This window comes from Macaca nemestrina, chromosome 20, assembly GCF_043159975.1.
Source record: "Macaca nemestrina isolate mMacNem1 chromosome 20, mMacNem.hap1, whole genome shotgun sequence".
NCBI classification, from domain to species: domain Eukaryota; kingdom Metazoa; phylum Chordata; class Mammalia; order Primates; family Cercopithecidae; genus Macaca; species Macaca nemestrina.
In genome coordinates this window covers 54,072,895-54,097,814 of record NC_092144.1, presented here as the reverse complement: position 1 = coordinate 54,097,814, position 24,920 = coordinate 54,072,895, and the positions used below count along the sequence as shown (strand labels likewise).

The 24,920-nt window shown below is 40.8% G+C and overlaps 1 protein-coding gene across 4 annotated transcripts; it reads right to left on the bottom strand.

Moving 5' to 3' along the window:
* Window positions 1-3,791: 3,791 nt before the first annotated feature.
* On the bottom strand, window positions 3,792-23,711 carry LOC105463833 (zinc finger protein 283). 4 transcript variants are annotated; one of them, XM_011711204.2, is made up of 7 exons: window positions 23,570-23,711; window positions 23,036-23,200; window positions 22,690-22,770; window positions 19,275-19,338; window positions 14,800-14,887; window positions 12,525-12,651; window positions 3,792-8,580 (listed from the first exon to the last, which is right to left on the bottom strand). In XM_011711204.2, exons 4-7 carry the CDS (start codon window positions 19,286-19,288, stop codon window positions 6,881-6,883), a joined length of 1,929 nt encoding a protein of 642 aa, XP_011709506.1. In that variant the 5' UTR covers window positions 19,289-19,338; window positions 22,690-22,770; window positions 23,036-23,200; window positions 23,570-23,711; the 3' UTR covers window positions 3,792-6,880. The 4 variants fall into 4 exon arrangements, with proteins under 4 accessions (XP_011709506.1, XP_024643129.1, XP_070943156.1 ...); XM_024787361.2 differs by lacking the exons at window positions 19,275-19,338; window positions 22,690-22,770; window positions 23,036-23,200; window positions 23,570-23,711 and having other exon boundaries at window positions 14,800-15,691; XM_071087055.1 differs by lacking the exons at window positions 12,525-12,651; window positions 19,275-19,338; window positions 22,690-22,770; window positions 23,036-23,200; window positions 23,570-23,711 and having other exon boundaries at window positions 14,800-14,934.
* Between the last annotated feature and the right edge of the window lie 1,209 nt (window positions 23,712-24,920).

The following is a 24,920-nucleotide window of genomic DNA, read 5'->3' as shown; positions in this document are numbered from 1 at the left end:
CAAGACCAGCCTGGCCTACATGGCGAAACCCTGTCTCTACTAAAAATGCAAAAATTAGCTGGGCACGGTGGTGCACACTTGTAGTCCCAGCTACTTGGGAGGCTGAGGCAGGAGAATTGCTTGAACCCGGGAGGCAGAGGCTGCAGTGAGATCACACCACTGTATTCCAGCCTGGGTGACAGAGAGAGACTCCGTCTCAAAAAAAAAAAAAAAAAAAAAAAAAAAAAAAAGAGTAAATATGTTCACCCTGTGGGGAAAAGAGAGATCAGACTGTTACTGCGTCTATGCAGAAAGAAGTAGACTTAAGAGACTCCATTTTGTTCTGTACTAAGAGAAATTCTTCTGCCTTGAGATGCTGTTAATCTGTAACCCTAACCCCAACCCTGTACTTGCAGAGACTTGTGCTGTGTTGACTCAAGGTTTAATGGATTTAGAGCTGTGCAGGATGTGCTTTGTTAAAAAAGTGCTTGAAGGCAGTATGCTTGGTAAAAGTCATCACCATTCTCTAATCTCAAGTACCCAGGGACACAATACACTGCGGAAGGCCGCAGGGACCTTTGCCTAGGAAAGCCAGGTATTGTCCAAGGTTTCTCCCCATGTGATAGCCTGAGATATGCCCTCATGGGAAGGGAAAGACCTGACTGTCCCCCAGCCCGACACCCGTAAAGGGTCTGTGCTGAGGAGGATTAGTGAAAGAGGAAGGCCTCTCTGCAGTTGAGATAAGAGGAAAGCATCTGTCTCCTGCTCATCCCTGGGAATAGAATGTCTCAGTGTAAAATCCGATAGTATGTTCTATTTACTGAGATAGGAGAAAATCGCCTTAGGGCTGGAGGTGAGACATGCTGGCGGCAATACTGCTCTTTATTGCACCGAGATGTTTGTGTGCGTGCACATCAAGGCACAGCACCTTTCCTTAAACTTATTTATGACACAGAGACCTTTGTTCACATGTTTTCCTGCTGACCCTCTCCTCACTATTACCCTGTTGTCCTGCCACATCCCCCTCTCCGAGATGGTAGAGATAGTAATCAATAAATACTGAGGGAACTCAGAGACCAGAGCCGGCACGCGGGTCCTCCCGTATGCTGAGCACTGGTCCCCTGGGCCCACTGTTCTTTCTCTGTATTTTGTCTGTGTCTTATTTCTTTTCTCAGTCTCTCGTCCCACCTGACGAGAAACACCCACAGGTTGTGGAGGGGCTGGCCCCCTTCACACCCGAATTCCAGTTACACCTTGGTTTCATTTCCACATTGTAAATCTTGGCCTTCTCAGTCAGGTTAACTAACAGAATTCCAGAAATTAAGCGTAGACTCCTCTGAGTCTGGAAGAAAAAATACTTAACAAGGTTAGACCAAAAATATTTTCCCTGTCCCCTACATCTACAATCAGATAATATTCTACATCACAAAAAATTCCTAGTAAATGTTCTAACAATATAGACTTTATATTTCAGGATTTTTGCTTTTAAAAATTAACATTAAGGGGGGCGCAGTGGCTCATACCTGTAATCCCAGTACTTTGGGAGGCCGAGGCGGGCAGATCACCTGAGGTCGGGAGTTCGAGACCAGCCTGATCAACATGGAGAAACCCGTCTCTACTAAAAATACAAAATTAGCCGGGCGTGGTGGCACATGTTTGTAATCCCAGCTACTAGGGAGGCTGAGGCAGGAGAATTGCTTGAACCTGGGAGGCGGAGGTTGCGGTGAGCTGAGATTGCGCCATTGCACTCTAGCCTGGACAACAAGAGCGAAACTCTGTCTCAAAAAAAAAAAAAAAAAAAAAACATTAATCTCTAAAAAGCTGAAATTATGTTTGGTGGTCTTAATATATACATTTAATTTAAATTGTCTTATGAAATTTATACATATTTGTAATTTTACTTTTTAAAATAAAGGATCACTTGTTATATCTCACATATATATAAAAAGCTAATGAAACTTAAGAGTCTGATTTTTTATTTAAATAAAACCTTTCAGAGTCTATGGTTAATTTAAAGTAATACCAATGATTATTTCAGGAATTACATATAACCCATTTTAGCAACTAAAAGCAGATGTACACTGCTGGCTAATGGGAAATGTTTCCTTGTTCCTGTCACAGGAGATGCTCTCCCTTATTATTTTCTGTGGATGTTGTCATGTCTGTTTGTAATATCTGGAAGCCTGCCAGCCATCATGGTGCCAGCCAACAGTGGGGAGTGCAGAGTGGAAAATGGAAGAGAAACTGAGCCTCTGAAAATTTAATTTTGCTGATGAATCAAAAATATCTGGAGCCCACTGTCCCTCTGAAAGCATGTTATATCATTCAATATACTTCCTCATTGTTCTAGCCAGTGTGGGTTTTTTTTTTTTTTTTTTTTTTTTTTGAGACAGAGTCTCGCTCTGTCACCAGGCTGGTGTGCAGGGCACTATCTCAGCTCACTGCAAGCTCTGCCTCCCGGGTTCACACCATTCTCCTGCCTCAGCCTCCCGAGTAGCTGCAACTAAAGGTGTACATCACCATGCCCAGCTAATTTTTTTTTTTTTTTTTTTGTATTTGTAGTAGAGATGGGTTTCACCGTGTTAGCCAGGATGGTCTTGAACTCCTGACCTCATGATCTGCCTGCCTCGGCCTCCCAAAGTGCTGTGATTATAGGCATGAGCCACCACGCCCGGCCCCAGTGTGGTATTTTAATTTCTACTGAGTGTATCCTAACTGAATCAAACATCTAAGGGTCATGGTTCATACTGGGAACTGGAGATGCAAAGATAAAGCTGATTCCATCACAGCCATCAAAACCAGCTCACTATCTGGTGGGGAATACACACACACACACACACACACACACACACAGAGAGAGAATGTCATGGCCTAGGTGTTAACTGTTGTCCTCCAAACTGAACAGAGGCTCTGTAAAAAACAGACACATCAAATGTATCCAATGCCCGGAGCAAGGAGCAAAGACAAATTGCAAGAATATACAAATAGGCAACAATCAGAAAACGGAAAATTAAACCACAATTATCAACAATCAAATGCCACTCTATTACCTGTGAGAGTAATGAAAATATTCTTTAAACTGATGATGTCAAGTATTAATCAAAGATGTGGAGAAAGCAGAACACTGATATACTGCTAGTGAGAGTATAAGTCGGCTCATTTGTTTGGAAAACTGTTTAGAAGAACTTAAACTTACTAAAAAGTTGAACAGATATGTATCCATGACCACACCCCAGCAATTCCACTCCCCGTGTATACAGAAAGAAATGTGTACACGTGTGCTCCAAAAGACATGTACAAGTATGAACATAACAGCCCTATAAGGAAGTTCTGACTTCCCAACACATTATTCTTAAGAACACATAATGAAGGATTTTCAACAAGGGGCCATGTTGGGATGCTTCTTTTATGTGGATCTTGGCTAGTACTACATGGCTATGAAGGCTCCTTAAAGGAACTGTGCTGAACACTCAATAAATCTGTTATGTCTGAAGTAGGAATTAAAAGACAAGAAAAAATGCAACAGATGGAACTAGAAAAGTAGTCAAGGATCAAACAAAATAACCTAACAGGATCATACAATATTAAAGAACAGGCTACTGCAATACCAAAACAAACAAAAATACAATAACAAAGAAAACTACTATATAATGTCACTCATGAGATGCAAAAATACTAAATAAAATGGCAAAATGAAATCAAGCAATGCATCAGAAGGATACCGTGACTAACTGGAATATCCAGGAAAGGGGAAAAAGTCAGTGAATCTGTCAGAATAAATCATCACATTAACAAATTAAATACCATACAACTGTAGAAACAGATAGTGAAATGGCATTTAATTAAACTCAGGAGTCACCCCTACTTAGCTACAACAAAGATGTTCACTTGTAACTGAGAGCATGATGCTGCTATTCCATCATAGCTAACAACCAGACATGGTGAGTGAAATTATCTTTTGGTTATAGCAGCATTTCCCAATGCAATTTCACGCACCTACAAAGATAATAGGTCATGGGAATCAGTATTTCAACAGTGAAGTTTGCCATACACCAGTTTAAACAAAGTTCAACCATTTTCTTCACTGGAATAGTCTTTTTTTTTCTCTTCTCTTTAGTCTTTTGATAAGCTGGTGAGGTGCTTTTGCTTGTTCCTTAAGAGGGGATTTAGTAGATGCTACTTTATAAGCTTCTTTAGCTTCTTTAACTATAAAATCCTCCTTCATTTTCAAGACTAGTAAGCACTGGTGATTCCTTGAGATATAATTTCAGAAATGTTGGGATAAGGCACCGTGTCTACATTTCTTGGTTAACAGGCAAATGTGGCACCCAGAGGGAGTGGCATAGTAGCCAATTACCAATAATATATCCTGTTAAAACTCCCAAAGTACTCTGCTTTGTGTTACAGTTGATTATTAAAAGTGCAATTGTTGGCTTTTTATGCCTTTGAAAAAGTGCAATCATGTAGAATGATGATCACTAGAGGGTGAATGACTGATTGAACAGTGATATTACGAATTCCCTATGTGCACAAAATAGAGAGGTCAGGTGTAGACTTATGACAATGAACCACAGACATGTAGTTATCAATGCATTAGTTCTGATGGAACTAACATTTTTTAAAAGACATAATTTTTAAAAGGGTCGATTTCTAACTGTGTGAGTATATAAACACACACTCTATTTCATCATAACTAACCTGCCTTGATGCTAACACTAAATCATGACAGCCACCTGGTTGAAAGTGGTTACAAGAAGCCATCAATTTTAAGACGCACTGTGATTTCCAAATAGTAAAATACAGCCAGGCGCAGTGTCTCACACCTGTAATCCCAACGCTTCGGGAGGCTGAGGCAGGTGGATTGCTTAAGACCAGGAGTTCAAGATCAGCCTGGACCAACATGGCAAAACCCCATCTCTACTAAAAATATAATTAGCACACAGGTGCACACCTGTGGACTCAGTTACTTGGGAGGCTGAGGCACAAGAATCACTTGAACCCAAGAGGTGGAGGTTGCAGTGAGCCAAAATCACATCACCGCACTCCAGCGTTGGCGACAGAGAGAGATCCTGTCTCAAAAAAAAAAAAAAAAGTAAAATACATACCATATGATCACACATTTCCAAAGATCATTGATCAAGGTTGACCAATCCTATTAGGTATATAATAGATCTTTACAATGGACAACTCTAGTAGTTATCGTAAGTGATCAAACTTGGCACTGGTGCTAGTGGGGGAAATGGATCCTATCTGCTTCTGATGTACTGCAAGATGAAGTACACATCACCATCTATGAAGTGTTCTGGTAAAAAATGCTTAAGCCTCTATTTCCAACTTCATGTTATGAGAAATGTGAAGAAGAGGCCCATATAAAATTTCACCATCAGGAAAGAAACTAATGTGTGACATTCTATAAAACAGCTTTCCTAAACTCTTCAAAAGTCTGGGTTTTTTCACGTCTCAATTTTTAGCTCAGCTTAAGGGATAAACTCTAAATTAAAATCCCCTCAAATTCTTTATACTGTACTAGATCTTACCCAGAATGAACTATCTGAAATTCAAATGGATGAGTGGTTATAGGAAGCTTTTCTGAATTCATTCCTCCAAATGGTTGTGCTTCTCCTAAGAATTCACCAGTAGTAATACTAATAATAAAGACAATATGAACAATAGCTAGTATGTTTTGAGCATAGGCTACATACCAGATACTCTTCCAAGTATACGATGCATACTAAATCCATCTAATCTCTATAACAGCATTATTAGTTACCATCAGCATTTTAAACATCATGTCCAGAGGAGATAAGCATTTTGCTCACCATCCTACAGGTAGTATGGAGGTGAAATGGTGATGACAGTATGGTATATGCCATGGATAAAGGTTTTCCTACATTTGTTACATTAACAGAGTTATTCTCTAGGATGAATTTACTGAAGTTTAACAAAGATTGAATAGTGTTAGAAGGCTTCTGTACATTTAACATATCTGGTATAAATTATCTTATGCTGTTACAGGCATTAGAAAATTTTGATTCCCTCATTTGCCAAATCTTTCTATAGTATGACTGTCCTGCTATTCTAATCATAGAGGTGCAAGTGAAGAATTTCTTATTTAAATTAAATTATATCGTGACTTGTCTCATGTCTTGAAAAATGTGAGTCTTGTCTCTAAAATTATTTCTGGAAGAGAACAAACTTTGTTTTCAATTCTCAATCATTTATGGACTGATAATTTTGTAAAATAGAATGTTATGGAAATGTCAAATTGCTATAAAAGTTCCAAATATTTACTCACTTTCCACATTTATCTCATGATTGACAGATGACAATTTTATGACTGCACCAGTCTCTGGATAATAATTTGAGTGGCATCTGTCTAAAGGCCTTCCTTTAATTCTAATTCAAATGATTTCTCATTTTGATGAATTCTCTGATGTACTCTAGGATATTTACTATGTCTATAAGCCTTCCCAAATTCCTTATGTGCATAGGATTACACAGCAGTATGAATTCTCGGATGTGCAGCAAGAACTGAATTAAGTTTAGGTCCTTCCCACATTCCTTCCATTTAAACCTTTTTAACAAATACCAGTTATCTGATGTTATCAGACTTTGTGTCATGAATAAAGATCTTCACACATTCCTTACATTTAAATGATTTTACATCAGTATAAATTGATATCCAATAAGACTGTACAGAAGTCTAAAGGCCTTTTCATATTAGTTATATTCAGAATATTTCTCACTAGTATGAATTGCTGGATAGCAAGATAATTGTCCATACACAGAAACAAATGGCTTTTGCACATCCCTTACATTCACAAGGTTTCTCAAGAGTAAGAGTTCTTATTATGATGAGTTGTCTGTAAACACACACAAAATGTTCTGTTACAACTTTCAATCATAAGGTTTCATCGGTATCAATTTTCTCATTTGAGTAAGTTGTCCACAGAAAGGCTTCCCCACATTGTTTATATTTGTAGGGTTTATCATTACAAGTTCTCTCATGAACAAGTTTTGAGCCATGAGTAAAGGTCTTCCCGAATTCCTTACATTGATAAAGCTTCTCACCAGTATGAAATCTCTGATGAACACTAAGTTGATAGCCACTACCAAAGGCCTTCCCACAGTCTTTACATCCATAAGTCTTCTCATTAGTATGCACTCTCTCATGCTTGATTAGGCTTGAACCCCAACTGAAGGCCTTCCCACATTCCTTACATTTAAAAGGTTTCTCACCGGTATGAATTTTCTGATGTTGAGTAAGGTGATAGCCACGACTAAAAGCCTTCCCACATTCTTTACATTCATAAGGTTTCTCCCCTGTATGGATTCTCTCATGTTGAACAAGACTTGATCCACAATTAAAAGCCTTCCCACATTCCTTACATTCATAGGGTTTCTCACCAGTATGAAATACCTGATGTCGAGTAAGTTGATACCCACTACAAAAGGTCTTTCCACATTCTTTACATTCATGGGATTTCTCACCAGTATGAACTCTCTCATGTTTAACAAGGCTTGAACCCCAACTAAAGGCCTTCCCACATTCCTTACATTCAAAAGGTTTCTCACCAGTATGAATTTTCTGATGTTGAGAAAGGTGATAGCCACGACTAAAGGCCTTTCCACATTCTTTACATTCATAAGGTTTCTCACCAGTATGAATTCTTGCATGTTGAATAAGACTTGATCCGCAATTAAAAGCCTTCCCACATTCCTTACATTCATAGGGTTTCTCACCAGTATGAAATATCTGATGTCGAGTAAGTTGATAGCCCCAACAAAAAGCCTTTCCACATATTTTACATTCATAAGGTTTCCTACCAGTATGGATTTTCTGATGCTGAGTAAGTTGATAGCCACGACTGAAGGCCTTCCCACATTCTTTACATTGATAAGGTTTCTCACCTGTATGAATTATCTCATGTTTAGCGAGGCTTGAGCCCCAAAAAAAGGCCTTCCCACATTCCTTACATTTATAAGATTTCACACCAATATGAATTTTCTGATGTTGAGTGAGGTGATAGCCACGACTAAAGGCCTTCCCACATTCTTTACATTCATAGGGTTTCTCACCAGTATGGATTCTCTCATGTTTAACAAGACTTGATCCCCAACTAAAGGTCTTCCCACATTCCTTACACTCATAGGGTTTCTCACCAGTATGAAATCTCTGATGCACATTGAGTTGATAGGCACTTAAATAATTCTTCCCACATTCTTTACATTCAAAGTGTTTTTCAGCTGTATGAGTTCTCTTGTGTTGAACAAGTTTTGAGCCATGACTGCAAGCATTCACACGTTCCTTATAAACATAGGGTTTCTCTGTATTATGAATGCTTTGATGTGGAGTAAGAGATTTACTTTTTCTGTAAGAGGGTATTTTTTCATAGCTGATTATCATTTGACTGAAGTATCCCTCTTGACATCCTTTTAGTCCCTCGAATATACTTTTGCACTTCCAATTATTTCTGAAGATGGATGCCTCAAGGCCAAGGGTTTTACTTTTTTCCTTCATCTCCCATTGGGAAAAATTTATTTCAAAAATATCCTTTTCTGAAAATATTTTTTTGGTCTCGTATGTTGTTGACTCCAAATCTGAAAGAAAACAAGAAAACCACACATTTTATTTCCTTCACTAGGAAAAAAAAAAAAACTATAGTAGAAATAAAAGACAAATTAGGTGACTTTACTGAACTCATCAAGGCACTCCCCTATTAAATAACAAACTTAGCCTTGATTTTGCAGCTCTTGTGATCTCAATGTTCTGATTTTATAGTTTTCTGGAGGATTCCACAAAGTTCACTTCAACAAGTCCCTCATTTTCCCATGCTGATGTTGCCTCAAACCAAATGTCACCTTCCATCAGTCAAGCCCTTATGTGCCCAGTTGTGGTTATCCAGTGTCCCCTGCTAGGTATGTATCTTAATGGGAATCAAATTCTTATCATAATGAGCTTTGGCTGATTTTGTTTTGTCTAACAACTCTTTTGTCTTAACAACTCAATGTCACAACTCTTGTCATTTTATCGAGGCAGCCATGGACAATATGTAAACATATAAACAAATGGGTAAGACTATGTTCCATACAACTTTATTTGTAGAAACAGGTGGATTTGGTGTATGATGTCACAAAATTACGCATGGACAAAAGATTATTCAAAGTGCAATGATTTTAATGTAACATAGTACGAAAAGTTCACAGATATGGTGTGTACCAGCTAATCACATCCCTCACTCCTCAGCCCCACCACAACTGTGGGGAGGGCAGCAGCCTGTATTCCTGGAACAGCCAGCTGGGACCTGGGTGGTCAGTGTGACTTTGTCTTCCAAAAACTTCAGGGTTGTGCAGTTTGGTGGGTTTTGTGTTACTTTGAGGGACCAGCACAGATGACTGCCTTGATTTTAGCTCCATCAGTCACAGAAGCTTTCCCCAGAAGCATCTATTGGAAGATTTAAAGGGCTAATGGACCTTTTCTTCTCCCCCTTTTTATAGCCAGATATTTAAGTAAATCTTTGTCTGGTACTAACTGACTGCAGAGATGATGGAACAGAAACTTCAGTGACCACATACAATAAGGAACATACAATTTGCCAAAAGAGTTTGAAAAAGTCTGACAGCTCCAGCCCTCAACAAGCAGAAATCAGCCATGCCTGAGGAATGGGAAAATTGAATCTCCAGAGGTACCACATTATAATACTCAAAATGCCCAGTTTTAACAAAAAATTACAAGCATACAATGAAACAGGAACATAGGGTGCCCGTTCACAAGAAAAAAAGAATCGACAGAAACCATTCCAGAGGAAGCCTAGACATTTAATGAACTATCCAATATGCTCAATAAGCCTAAAGAAACCATGGACCAAGAGCTAAAGGAAATCAGGAAAACAGTGTATGAACAAAATGAAAATATCAATAAAAGGATAGAAATTATTTAAAAAAAAAAAAAAAAGAAACCAAACAAATTCTGTAGTAAAGTAACTGAAATGAAAATTTCAATAGTGGATTCAGCAGAAGAAAGATTCAGCAAACTTGAAAATGAGTCATTTGAAATTATTGCACTAGAGGAGCAAAAAGAAAAAGGAATAGTGAACAATGAAGAGAGCCGGAGGGATTGATGGGATACTGTCAAGTACACCAACATACACATCTTAAGAGTCCCAGAAAAAGAAGAGAGATAAAAGTACAGAAAAAAAAATGTGAAGAAAGAATGTCTGAAAACATCCAAAATCTGACAAAAGGCAGGAATACACATATGCAAGAGACTCAACAACTTCAGGCAGGATAAACCCAAAGAGACTCATATCTAGACACATTATAGTCAAATTATGGAAACCCAAAGACAAAAAGACTTCAGAACACAGGAAGAAAGCAGAAGCCTAACACATACAAGAATCCTCAACAAGACTAACAGCTAATTTCTCATCAGAAACCATGGAGAACAGAAAGTAGTAGGATGGTATATTGAAAAGTCCCAAAAGAAAAAACACTGTCCACCAAGAATTCTACACCAGCAAAAACTGTCCTTTAAGAATAAAGGTAAAATTAAGACATTTTCAGAAAAAACAAAAGCCGAAAGAGGTGATTACCAGTAGACCTACTCTAGAAGAAATGTTAGAGGGAGTGTTTCAGGCTAAAGTGAAAAGACACAAAACAGTAATTAGAAGCCATAAGAAGAAATAAAGAACATTGGTAATGGTAACTACATGAGTAAATAGAAAAGTTAGTATTATTGTACTTTTGATTTGTTGATTTAAAAGACAAACGCATAAAACAATAACTATAAATCTGTCTTAAAGTAACCCGGCATTTCAAAGCAATAGCTGATTATAAAACTAAAGCAGGGAAATTTCATACAAGATGAACCTCTGACACCTTGTTTATCAGAAAATCAGGAGGTACTTAAAGAGTATGCCAAAAAGCCATATCATGAAAGGATTCCCACTGACCAAATCTGGAACAAGCTCCAACACTTTGAGCTTCAAAATAAATAACAGAAAAAACAGAATATAGCCCATTGACTAGAAATCCAACATATGAATAAATGGAAAGTTTGAAGAGGAACACAATATTTATTTATTTATTTATTTATTTATTGAGACAGGGTCTTGCTCTGTCACCCAGGCTGGAGTGTGGTGACACAATCTTAGCTCACTGCAGCCTCAACCTCTTAGGCTCAAGCAATCCAGTCACCTCAGCCTCCCAGTTGCTGGGACTACAGGTGTGCACCACCAGAGCCCAGCTAATTATTTTGTATTTTTTGAAGAGATGGGGTTTTGCCATGTTGCCCCATGCTGGTCTCGAACTCCTGGCCTCAAGCAATCCACCCGTCTCAGCCTCCCAAAGTGCTGGGATTACAGGTTTGAGCCTCCACTGTGCCCAGTTCTACAATATTTAATAGTTTCAAAGTTCTTCCCTATAAAATACTTATGGAAGGGAAAAAAAGCAACTGCACAGGGAGGAAGCCAGCAGACACCACCTTAATCAAGTACTCAGAGTGAATAACATGAGTAATGACAAATCATTCATACTACCCAACAAAATGCAGGGAGAAGAATGCAGCATCGATTCTGTGATAATCCTGCCAAAGATTCATACTCTAAATCTAATCATGAAGAAAGAGCAGACAAACCCAAACTGAGGAACACTGTACAAAATAACTGGCCTGTAATCTTCAAAAGCATCACAGACATATGTGCAAGTCAAGGAAAGACATGTGAACGGTTTCAAACTGAGAGACTACACAATCCAAATTCCACAAACAAGAACAACAAAACAATATATTATCTGACCCCTTCCTATCTCCCTGGTGTAATTTCTTAGTACATATTCCTTTAATAACTCTACCCTAGAGTTCTGGTAAAGTTTCTTTCCAACAACAGGGCCTTTGCATTTGCTGTTCACTATGATTGATCTGTTCTTCTCCCACATATTCACATAGCTTGAATATCTCTATTCTTGAACATCTGTTCAAGAAAGCGTTCCTTGACCATCTTATCTAAATTAGCCCTGTCAGTTCCCATCATTTTCTATTCCCTTACACTGTTTACCTTTTCCAAAGAATTTGGTTCATTACACACTATTTATTTATTCACTTACTTATTTGATGTTTCTCCTTTACTACAAAGTAAACTGCATGAAAATAGGCAAGTTATCAAAACTTGTTCATGATTCAATGAATAGTGCTCAGCACAAGGCTGGCCAGAAGTAGACATTCGATATAGTATTTGCAGAATTTATGAAATCTGGTTTCTTTGACAATGGTTACGAAATAAATGTCCTATAATGCAAATCCAGCCCCTTGGCCATTAAAGGAGAGGTGATTGTAGGGAGGGCCCGAGAATGGTGTAAAGCTCACTGAGGAATGGGGAAGATCAATGTGTTTAACGAACCCATTTCTAACCCAGCAAGTATAAGAACATACCCTTGGGAAGGGGAAGAAGAAGTTCACCTGGTTTCTTCAAAGATAGCCCTGGAATTTCCAGTGCAGAAAACTGATGATGCAAAGAGGAGACTAAATTATTTCAGGCAGATGACCTTACCCAGTGACACCAAGTTACTATAGTTCTCCAACATCACATCCACGTACAAGTCCCTCTGAGCAGGGTCCAGGCATTCCCACTCCTCCTGAGAGAAGTCGATGGCCACATCCCTGAATGTCACCAACCCCTAAAACCAAAAACCCATGTATTACTTGTGAAATTAAAGAAAACATTTCCAAGAGGGAAAAAGAGGGTATGAAGGATAAACTACAAAGAGGGGGAGAAATACAACAATCAAGGAGGCTGAAAGCCTCTGATATAGGTAGGAAAAAGCAAGAAAATCAGTGTGACTAAAGCAGAATGTCAACATGTTCTAGAAGAATCCTGTTACAGCAGAAAAAACTTCCCGGATACTATAAGATAACTCAGCTATCCAGACCTGTCTGGTAATACATTTTTAAAATCTCAGTTTCTTCTCTGTTAAATAAAAAGTGCATGTGTGTATACATCATGCATATTTACTATGTGCTATGTGCCTTTCTCATAAATTATTTGTAAAAGTGAATTGCTCACCATCTTTCTCCTTTAAGAAATAAAAACAAGGCCTGGTGCAATGGTTCATGACTGTAATCCCAAGCATTTTGGGAGGCTGAGGTGGGCAAATCACTTGAGGTCAGGAGTTCGAGACCAGCCTGACCAATATGTGAAACCCCATCTCTACTAACAATACAAAAATTAGCCAGGTGTAGTGGCAGATGCCTGTAATCCCAGCTACTTGGGAGGCTGAGGCAGAAGAATCGCTTGAACCTGGGAGGTAGAAGTTGCAGTGAGCTGAAATTGCACCACTGCACTCCAGCCTGGGTGACAGCAAGACTCTGTCTCAAAAAGAAAGAAAGAAATAGGAAAACATGTAAACTTTTTCCCAAATGTACTACAAAATCTTTATTTTATAAAACTGATTCCCATTAAATTAGGGACTATCAACAAGACTCGAATACATCACTGTTAGATTACATCATAAGCATTTTTTCTTATAATGAATAAACAATTTTTTTATTTGTTGCAATTCATTTTATCCTCTCAATATATGAGCTTAATCACTCAATTATATCTGTACATTTAGGCTGAACAAAACTTCTGTAGACTTTCTTGATTGTGGAAATATATTATCATCTAGACCTTAGGCATCATCTTATCTGTTACTATCAACTACCCCTCGCTTAGTACGTTACTTGTTCCTGAGTTAGAGGATGCTGATACAGGACACATGAGGACACTGATATAGGATGTTGCACATGATACAAATGTCACTCATGACCTACACATCCTGGTTGATGAAAAAATGACTTCAAAGTCAACTGGTTCAAAATCCACTGGTGATGGAGTCCTTTGGTGACTCCAGAGACCACTGGTCTTCATCTCTTAGGAAACTCCTAGAAAGAACCACTAACACCCCTTTTTCTAATCTGAAGCACCTCCCAACACATGCAACTTCACATAAACCGAGGTTGAGACCAAGAAACCCCAAAGTCCATCTTATCTCTGTGGAAAACTTGGGTCTATGGAGAAGTTCCAAGGTTTTGCATGTGGTCCAATGGGACCCTCATCACTAACTAATCACACTGCAGACCTGACATGGGAATGAGAAACTCGGGTAAGGGAAATGGTGCCGATGTGGCCAATCAGAGGTGATACCAAAAGGCATCACCCAAGACAGTCAAGATGGTTAAACATGAAAGTGCTCCCAGAGAATGCATAAACAACTAACATCACTCTTCGGGTGACCATCCAGCTGTCTAACGACAGTGTCTTTGGTAGCCACTTTCTAAAATCAGCATCTTACCCTAAATTTAAAAATACTGCTGTTTTCAAAATGCCCGCAGTCTTTCATTCTCTTCCCTTTCCTCCTTTATATGACTCCCGTTGGTGCCTTTGATGGAGGAAATCAATGCACTATTGATTTTCTTTGCATACAAGTAAAAGTGTGTTAAAAGTGTGTTGTTAACTGTATTTCTTTGAGTTATCCTTAACAGAAGCTTAAGTATTTCCCTCAGAGGACTCCATTGCTCTATCATTGCTCTTACTAGAAGACTGGGAACACAGGAGATGTTAAGTAACATCTTCAATGAATATGACATTGATTAAAAAGGGGAGGGGTACAAGGGGAGGACACTAAGCTATTTGGCACCATCCACCACTGGAATAGGAAGAACTGAGAAGCGGGTTCAGGGATGGAGTTCTGTCAGAGAGAAGGCTTTAGGAAAATTAAAAAAAAAAAAGATTCACACGCCCTGAAAATCACAGTATTTCATGGAGAGAAAAAATACCAACTTACATCAGTCATGGTTCTGGAATTGCAAGAACTAATTAATGCTCCATGGGATTCCTCTATTGGTGAAGCACAGAATCCAGAAAAGCCAGAACTGGGGAGGGAAAACGAAGTGTTAAACCAGGCGTGCCTCAGTGATCCCATCCTGACTTACGCTAATAGAAGATCTTATCTTCTCCATGCCTGCTTCTGCTACACACCCCACGTGCCATTTATGGAATCCAAACTTCCACCTAAACCCCAAAGTTCTTCAGCAGGGAGGTTTCTGGCAGTGTCTGGTTCTGAGGATGTGAATCTGGACCTGGGATCTGACAATTCAGTCCTGCCCAGGAGATCAGATCATCCTCTTTCCATTCCTACCTCTCAGGAATACCTGTCATGGTCCAAGCTAGAATGTCCTTCATGGGTTCAGGACTGAAGGAAGTTGATCAAGACATGGGAGCTGGACAGGATGTATAAAGAATTCATCAGGAACCCAAAAAGCTGACTTTCCAATGCATATATCAGTAATATTCATGACACGGAACATCATGCAATGAGTACATGCTAACTTAGGGAAATAAGATATACTCAATAGAAAAAGGAGGTTATGAGATTTATGGTATGATTACATTTATAAAATACATACATATCAATACAGAAAGACTGACAATCACATCAACAGATAAAAAGTGTTTAGAAAGTTATACATCTCAAGAAAAAAAATAAAAAATAAAATTACATATCTGTATATATTAATAACATTTATCTTTTCATTATGATCATGTTTTTTGTTTAGGTAATCCACATAATCACTGTAACCATGGCCATGCATTACACAAACTGTATAATTTCTACATATGCCTATGTCTTGCCTAGAAAAAAAAAATGGATGAAATTCCCCAAGTTATGCCATGGATATATTAATAGAATAATATTAGTGTAATAATACTAATATATCCATAGCATAAGTTGGGGAATTTCATCTTTTCATTTCTGTTTTTTGGGGGTTTTATTTTATTTATTTATTTTTTTTGAGACGGAGTCTCGCTCTGTCGCTCGGGCTGGAGTGCAGTGGCACGATCTCTGCTCACTGCAAACTTCGCCTCCTGGGTTCACGCCATTCTCCTGCCTCAGCCTCCCGAGTAGCTGGGACTACAGGTGCCCGCCACCAAGCCCAGCTAATTTTTTGTATTTTTTAGTAGAGACGGGGTTTCGCCCTGTTAGCCAGGATGGTGTCGATCTCCTGACCTCGTGATCCACCCGCCTCGGCCTCCCAAAGTGCTGGGATTACAGGCATGAGCCACCGTGGCCAGCCTATTTTTTTTTTTGTTCCCTTTCCATTAATGAGGTTTTGATTCTGCTTTTCTTATTTTGACTGATAGATTTATTTTGTATCTGAACCTGTCTTAAACATAGTATCCTCCAGATAACTGCTGAATCACCTGATTGTATTAGGCTCACTTTGCAACTAACAGTAGTAGTATAAACTTTATAGAATAAATTCCATTTGCCTCCAAATGCTTGATCATGATTCAACAGTATTGCTTATAACTACCTTCCTATGAGTTCCTAAAGCAGGTCCCCTGGATTGCCTACTGGCCTTTGTTGCTGGCTGCTGACTGCCTTACACTTACCCCAAGGCATATTTGGTCTCCAAGGTAACACCTATGTCTTCCAAACACTGTATTACCCCCTAAGTACAAGTATTACAGGGTCAGGCATTTGGGCCAAATTCTTCACCCAAAACTTCACTTCTAGAAATGTATCCTTAAGAAATTGCTAAAGAACAAAGAAGCACACAAGAGGAATACACAAGGATATTCAACCAAAAATAACTTCTGATCACTAAAAATGAGAAACTAGGTAATAGTAAACAAAAGGTTTAATAAATTGCGACCCACCATACCCTCATTGGTTATGATGGTGTTGGTTCATATTCACTGATGAAGAAAGACACATATGATCAATTCCTTAGGCAGGCAGGTTTGTGACTAACATAATGTGGGAGGTATTTTCTGTTGAAATTGAGATAAAAGATCTGGTGTCAGACCTTTAGGATGTGAATTTGACCTTGATAGTTACCAATTTCTCAACACTTCTTTTTCCCCATCAATAAGAGAAAAGTGTTCACTATAGAAGAGTAAGAAATCCATACAAAATACTGAATGGTATATGATAATTGTTTATAAGTTGTCTTTGTTTCTTCTTCAGAGACAGGGTCTTGCTCTGTTGCCTAGGCTGGAATGATGTGGCAGAAACACAGCTCAATGCAGCCCCAACCTCCTGGACTCAGGTGATCCTCCCACCTCAGCCTCCCTCCCCAGTAACTGGAACCACAGGTGCATGCCACCATGCCCTGCTAATTATTATTTTTTAAAATTGTTTGTAGAGACAGGGTCTCACTGTGTTGTCCAGGCTGGTCTTGAACACCTGAGCTTAAGGAATCCTCCTGTCTTGACCTCCCAAAGTGCTGGGATTACAGGTGTAAGCCAGCAGGCTTGCCCACATTGTCATCGTTGTTATTGAAAATGGCTAGGCACGGTGGCTCACGCCTGTAATCACAGCACTTTGGGAGGCCAAGGCGGGTGGATCACGAGGTCAGGAGATCGACACCATCCTGGCTAACACAGTGAAACCCCATCTCTACTAAAAATACAAAAATTAGCTGGGCATGGTGGTGGACGCCTGTAGTCCCAGCTACTCAGGAGGCTGAGGCAGGAGAATAGTGTGAACCTGGGAGACGGAGCTTGCCGTGAGCCGAGATCGCGCCACTGCACTCCAGCCTGGGCGAAAAGTGAGACCCCATCACAAAAAAAAAAAAAAAAAAAGAAAAGAAAATGAAGAATGTTACTGTCCCTTATCCTGTTATAACAAAGAAACTTAATGATACTCTCTTTTGCTCACAGTAAAACGTGTCCTTCTCAGAGCTGCTTTCTTATAACACGAACTCAAATTTCACAGGTCAGCCTTAAGCCTGTACTCTTCCTAAATAACAATGTGAGAAAAACAGGTTCTCAGAAACATGCAGAGGAATATACCACTTCCTCCCAGAAGATACATAGAGATTCAGCATCATTAAGCTGCATCAGAAAATACAACCCGAGGCCGGGCGCGGTGGCTCAAGCCTGTAATCCCAGCACTTTGGGAGGCCGAGACGGGCGGATCACGAGGTCAGGAGATCGAGACCATCCTGGCTAACCCGGTGAAAACCCGTCTCTACTAAAAAATACAAAAAACTAGCCGGGCGAGGTGGCGGGCGCCTGTAGTCCCAGCTACTCGGGAGGCTGAGGCAGGAGAATGGCGTAAACCCGGGAGGCGGAGCTTGCAGTGAGCTGAGATCCGGCCATTGCACTCCAGCCTGGGTGACAGAGCGAGACTCCACCTCAAAAAAAAAAAAAAAAAAAAAAAAAAAAAAGAAAATACAACCCGATTAGGTATCAAGCTGAGAACTTAACCAGAGGCTCAGTCTTACTCTTCTGTACAAATTGGTGGTTTAAACATTTACAACCATAACCTTCTCATTCTACCTTCTGGTATTTACACCTGTCTTTGGAAATATTATCTGTAAAATGTATTTTTTTGTAAGATGGCTCTATATTGGAGATTATTGCCATTGTCTGGCGAGGTAACCTTTAAAATAATATAATTCTAAAACTCCTTTTTGCCTGGTAATTCATTTTTAAATGACATTTCTATAATCCCAGAAGTTGTGCATATTTGAAGGTTTTCAAATAAGGGAATCACTAGCACTTCCCTCTTATCCCTAAATATTCAAAATTAACATACAACCTAGATCTGGGTTGTTTCTTTTTCAAACTAAGAACTAAAGAGTCTTCAATTCATTTACATCACCAATTACTATAATTTTATTCTGCAGGAAGAAAACAAACCAAAAACAAAACAGACCCATAGGCTAAAAGGAAAAAGGATTTAAACAAAAATATTCCAAAGTGCCGGGTGTGGTGGCTCACGCCTGTAATTCCAGCACTTTGGGAGGCCAAAGGAGGCAGACTGCTTGAGCTCAGGAGTTCAAGACCAGTCTGGGAAATATGGTGAAACCCCAGCTCTACCAAAAACAGGAAAAATTAGCCAGGCATGGTGGCACACACCTGTGGTCCCAGCTACCTTCCCTCTGAGGTGGGAGGATCGCTTGAGCCTGGGAGGTGGAGGTTGCAGTGAGCTGACACTGCACCACTGCACTCCAACCTGGGTGACAGAGTGAGACACTATCTCAAAAAAGAAAACAAAAAACAAAACAAAAAAAACATTAAAAATGATTAACTCTAGAGGATGTGATTTTTAGCTTCCTTCTCGATATGTCTCCTAGATTGCTGAGGTTTTTTTGGACCAAGCCTGCATTAATTCCATAATTGGAACTATAAAGACATTTCCAAATGTAAAAGACTGAGTGACAGGAAGGATATATTTCAGTCATGAAGAAAGCTGAACAAATGGCGCCAACACTGAAAATCAGTGGGCCTGAAACAATTCACACCTACCAGCTCTTGAACATCCTGTAGCTGTTATTCAATGTAATGAGACACGTTCACTGTCAAGATTCTCCTGTAAATCAACACAAATTAGATAGACCACCTTCAAAGTCTGAGGAAGAAAATAAATGTGCATAAACAAAACAGTATTTGGTACATAGTAGATGCTCAATAAGTATGGCTGCACCTCTCCACTTCTTCACTGAATGACGAATTAAAGTAACATTTTAGATGTAATCCTTGAAATATGTCTTCCAAAACCCTGTCTTATTAGATGGGATTGACAGGTAACACAATATTCTTGAGCACTTTTGTTTATAACTATAATGATTGCTTAAAATTGCATCATTTATATTTTTCCTTCCTTTGATTCTTTATAAACTTAATTTTTATTAGGTGCATATCATTCCATCACTAGATATACTACAATTTACTTGACTATTTCCATTCTACTGGACACTAATTTTTTTTTCTTTTTTTTTTTTTGAGATGGAGTCTCACTCTGTCACTTAGGCTGGAGTGCAGTGGTGCAATCTTGGCTCACAGCAACCTCTGTCTCCTGGGTTCAACTGATTCTCCTGCCTCAGCCTCCTGAGTAGCTGGGACTACAGGCCCACACCACCACGCCCAGCTAATTTTTGTAATTTTAGTAGAGCTGGGGTTTCACCATATTGGTCAGGCTGGTCTAACTCCTGATGTCAAGTGATCCACCCGCCTCCACCTCCCAAAGTGTTGGGATTACAGGCGTGGGCCACTGCACCCAGCTGGACTCATTTTTTTCAAGCTCCTTCCCAGCAATTACAGTCTTTTTTCCAGAACAATGGAGCTAGATCTTTTTGGGTCATGGTCACTTTTGATAATCTCATGAAATTATAGACACTTTGCCCACTTAAAAAAACACATTTACATATATTTACAAACTACATATACATATATTTACATATATTTACAAATTTCAAGGGGTTTTGGTCACCTAGAAGCTTGTCAATGGAACAAGAAGACCTCAGGTTAAGACTTCCTGTCCTAAGGCTGGGCACAGTAGCTCACACCTGTAATCCCAGCACTTGAGGAGCCTGAGTCAGGTAGATTGCTTGAGTCCAGGAGTTCGAGACCAGTCTGGGCAACATAGTAAAATCCCCTCTCTATAAAAAATCCAAAAACTGGCCAGGCTTCATGGCACATACCTGTAGTCTCAGGTACTAGGGAGGCTGAGGTGGGAGGATCGCTTGAGCCTGGGAGGCCAAGGCTGCAGTGAGCCATGATCATGCCACTGTACTCCAGCTTCAGCAAAAGGCCAACACCCTGCTTTTTTTTTTTTTTTTTTTTAAGTTTTCCTGTCCTAGATCATTTGAGCATCTGGTCACTTTTTTTTCTATTTTTCTTTTTTTTTTTTGAGACGGAGTCTCGCTCTGTCACCCAGCCTGGAGTGCAGTGGCACGATCTCAGCTCACTGCAACCTCCAACTGCTGGTTCAAGCAATTCTCCTGCCTCAGTCTCCCAAGTACCTGGGACTACAGCCACCCGCCACCATCCCGGCTAATTTTTTGTATTTTTAGTAGAGACGGAGTTTCACCATGCTGGCCAGGCTGGTCTCGAACTCCTGACCTTGTGATCCACCCACCTTGGCCTCCCAAAGTGCTGGGATTACTGGTGTGAGCCACCGCACTCAGCCCCCACTTTTTTGTTAATTTGCAAGCACCCGTCACAATCAACTTCATATTTCTCTTACTCTAATCTATAAAAAGTTGACAGGAGGCCGGGCGCAGTGGCTCAAGCCTGTAATCCCAGCACTTTGGGAGGCCGAGACGGGCGGATCACGAGGTCAGGAGATCGAGACCATCCTGGCTAACACGGTGAAACCCCATCTCTACTAAAAAATACAAAAAACTAGCCGGGCGAGGTGGCGGGCGCCTGTAGTCCCAGCTACTCGGGAGACTGAGGCAGGAGAATGGCGTGAACCCGGGAGGCGGAGCTTGCAGTGAGCTGAGATCCGGCCACTGCACTCCAGCCTGGGCGACAGAGCGAGACTCCGTCTCAAAAAAAAAAAAAAAAAAAGTTGACAGGAAATAATCTAGAAGAGCCCAATAATAGCAACTCAATATTCAGTAAGCCCATATCATGGGGATGACACTGCTCTAAGAAGCTTTACACCTAATAACTCATCTTACATCATCACAACTCCATTAGGTAGGTACTATTCTGTCCCTATTTTATAGATGTGGCACAGAGGGCCTGAATCAATTATCTAAGTTCACACAGCTACCAACAGGCAGAGCCAGGATTTGGATTCAGATACTTTGGATCCAGAGCCTTAATTTTTTTTTTTTTTGAGACAGAGTCTCTCTCTGTCACCCAGGCTGGAGTACAGTGGTGCAATCTTGGCTCACTGCAAGCTCCGCCTCCCAGGTTCACGCCATTCTCCTGCCTCAGCCTCCCGAGTAGCTGGGACTACTGGCACCCACCACCACGCCTGGCTAACTTTTTGTATTTTTAGTAGAGAAGGGGTTTCACCATGTTAGCCAGGATGGTCTCGATCTCCTGACCTCGTGATCTACCTGCCTTGGCCTCCCAAAGCACTGGGATTACAGGCGTGAGCCACCATGCCCGACCCCAGAGCCTTAATTTTAACTACAACATAGTTCAGCTTCTTACATGTCACACAAAGCTGGACTTGAAACAAGCCATGCTTGACAATGTTACAGACTTCTATCTAAAGATTATCTGAAAGTCCCCACTCTTGTTGGTGCAAATCACAAATCCCTATGCTCAAAGCTCAATCATATTTCCACCCCTAAAAGCCTCACAAAGCAGACAACATTGTCATATACTGCCAGAAACGTTCCCTTACTTAAAATCCCTCATACTTTGCCTTGCTTTAAGAATCATGATTATGGGCCAGGCGTCGTGGCTCACACCTGCAATCCCAGCACACTGGGAGGCCAAGGCCAGAGGAACACTGGAGCCCAGGACTCCAAGGTTGCAGTGAGCTATGACTTTACTACTGTACTCAGCCTGGGCAACAGAGTGAGACCTTGTCTCTAAAAAAAGTAAAAAAAAAAATTTTTAATTATGACTACAGAAAACTTAAAAAAAATAGTTTGTATATAGCACCACCTAAATACTAATCTCTTCAAATAATCATAGTTTAAAATAATGCTCTAATAGCAATCTACAAGAGGTGCCTTTCTATAACTCTTCAGTGCACTGAAGGATCTGAACAATTTCCATGTGAACAGGTGGGTAGGAATTGAGGAGAAGAACAATAGGGGGCCACCGGGGGAAATATGTACCAGCATGGCAGGTCATGTGACTGGGAAGACCCAGTCAAGATCTTTCAAGCCAAGGAAAGAAAATGTTCTCATGACCTAGAATCAAAGGTAGTTGTAGGTATATGTATAAAAAAAGTATGTATAAAAAACCTCACCTGAACCTTGATTTCTAAATATGCGCAAATTCCTTTTCTCCTCTTTGAGCTCCTTCTTAGAAATCTGGCAACCTAGCAGCACTGGGGGAAAAACAGTAACATGAGACATCAGCATTTCTAGAGCGTCACAGACTTAATTAAAAAAGAAAAAACAAGAGCAAAACACCCTCTAGGGCCACTTCTGCCTTCATCCACACAAAACCAAATGGAAGGAAAAGGCAGGCTAGAGTCTGTCTCTGTGTTGAGGGCAATTCTTGGGGACAGAGGTCTGGTTTCAGTGGCTCTGAAACATGTAGCTAGCTCACCACCAAAGAGCTCCTAGAGGCGCCTCTTGTAGGAATCCTACCTCTAGAACTTCCCCCTCAGGTCTTGACAAGATCCTGTCGCGAGGACACTTCCAGATCTAAAATTCTCATCCTTCTTGCTTGAAACGTTCATTACAGGGCTTAGCATAGACTTCTTTCTTGCAGTCATTTAACCGTGGAAGGCCCAAAAACAGGCTAAAGGGAACCTAGAGCATTTGGTCAAAGCAAATCACACTTAAAAATACGGCCACGCACCGCATCACCCCGTCACACATTCACAACTGCACCCACCTCCGCGGAGACACGCCCCGGCCCTGCCACGCCGTCTGAGACACACTATCCCTCGGCTGCTCGCGTGCACACAGGCTTGAGTGCCGCAGACGACACGCCCTGTCCGTGACCCAGCCCTCCCCATCTCCACCGCCCCCGATGCCACCACCCCCACCCTCACCCTCACCCTCACCCTCACCCTCACCCTCACCCTCACTGCCGTTTCCAATCGGGCCCCGGTAAAGCCAGCCGAGCCCTCCCAGCTTCACCCGGGCTGAATACTTTTACGGACACGACCAACTCACCATGCAGAGTCCAAGAACCTTAAGGACACCGGAAAAGGACCCGGAGACCCGTGGTTAGTTTGGACCCAGAGGCTGATGGGAAACAAGAGCCTGGAAACGCTCGCAGGCTGCGAGAGGAGCCACCGGGAGTGTTTCTGGCCGGCAAACTCGCCCCGCCCCTAAAAGACATGTGCCCCGGAGACTTCTGGGAAATGTAGTCCACAGCTGGATAGTCTCCGGAAGTTGGAACCGGGACAGGGGGGATGCTCCCAGCATGCAACTCGGCTTCACCAGTCAAAGGCGGTTTTTCCGAAGATGGCTGGGAGCTCCAGCCTTTGCTTGAGGGTCTTTGGTGTTGACTGAGAGCGAATTAAAAGGTTCTCAGCCTTCGCTAAGGAACGCATTCTGGAGTCTAGAACAGCCGAAGATGGGACTGGGGTGTCTGGGGACTTAGACCTGAGCGAGCAGGGGAATCCAGGGTAAGGTCCCTGGAAATGACCTGCGCGATACTACCAGTTTACCTGGGTACGAGCGCCTGGAACAGTGTCTGGCAGTTGAACAGATGGGTGTGTCTTGCTTTGAGGGAGTTTGTTAGTTCGATTCGGTGTCTGGAACCCTGCGTGGACCTGTTTATGTTCATAGGATGGTTTCTAAATTTATGCCTGTGTGTGTCTGTTTCATTAGGTGTGAGATGAACTGTGTTAGAGATTTTATATGCCGCTGTTGAAAGACAACAAGTGGTCGTGAGTGGATATTGTGACCATGGAGACTTATGGCAGTGCAAAGGCGGCCATAAATAATACAGAAGCAATCCAGCGTGGCTGTGTTCCAATAAAACTTGATGGATTATAAAATTTGAATCTCATTCTTTTTTTGTAGGGTATGAAACCATTTATTCTGAAGCACACACTCATACACCAAAAACAGTACTATATATTCCCTCTCTCTCTCGTGTGTGTGTGTGTGTGAGAGAGAGAGAGAGAGAAAGGTTTTAAAGGAGACAACTAACTGATTCTGAGGTTAGGGAGAAAAGATCGAGCCTGAAGTTGGTGTGGTAAGAACCTTTGGATATAAATATTTTTTAAAAAAAGAATTACCTAAAAATATTAAAGCAAAATTTGACATTAAAACTAACAGAAAGAAAATGAAGTGTTACCTTTTAGGGGCTCTTTCTGGTCACTGGTATCACCTGTCTCATCCTCTGCCATCTCTCACCTCCTGGTCTCTCTTGCTTATCAAGAGAAGACTAGAGCACCTGGATCCCAGCTTTTCCCCTGCCTCAGCTGAGGCCACTACCCTGGTTGACTCCCATGGTGACATAGATGCCACATCCAGTATCGTGGGTCTGAGTCTTCATCTGCAGGATCCTTGA

Bases quoted from the DNA above. Each gene is read 5' to 3' on its own strand.
- LOC105463833 (XM_024787361.2), bottom strand. From the start codon at position 14,937: ATGGGATCACTGAGGCACGCCTGGTTTAACACTTCGTTTTCCCTCCCC. The intron at 12,652-14,799 runs GTAAGTTGGTAT...TTTTGGTTTTAG, and splicing joins ATTCCAGAACCATGACTGAT to GGGTTGGTGACATTCAGGGA. The intron at 8,581-12,524 runs GTAAGGTCATCT...GTTTTCTTTCAG, and splicing joins TAGTAACTTGGTGTCACTGG to ATTTGGAGTCAACAACATAC.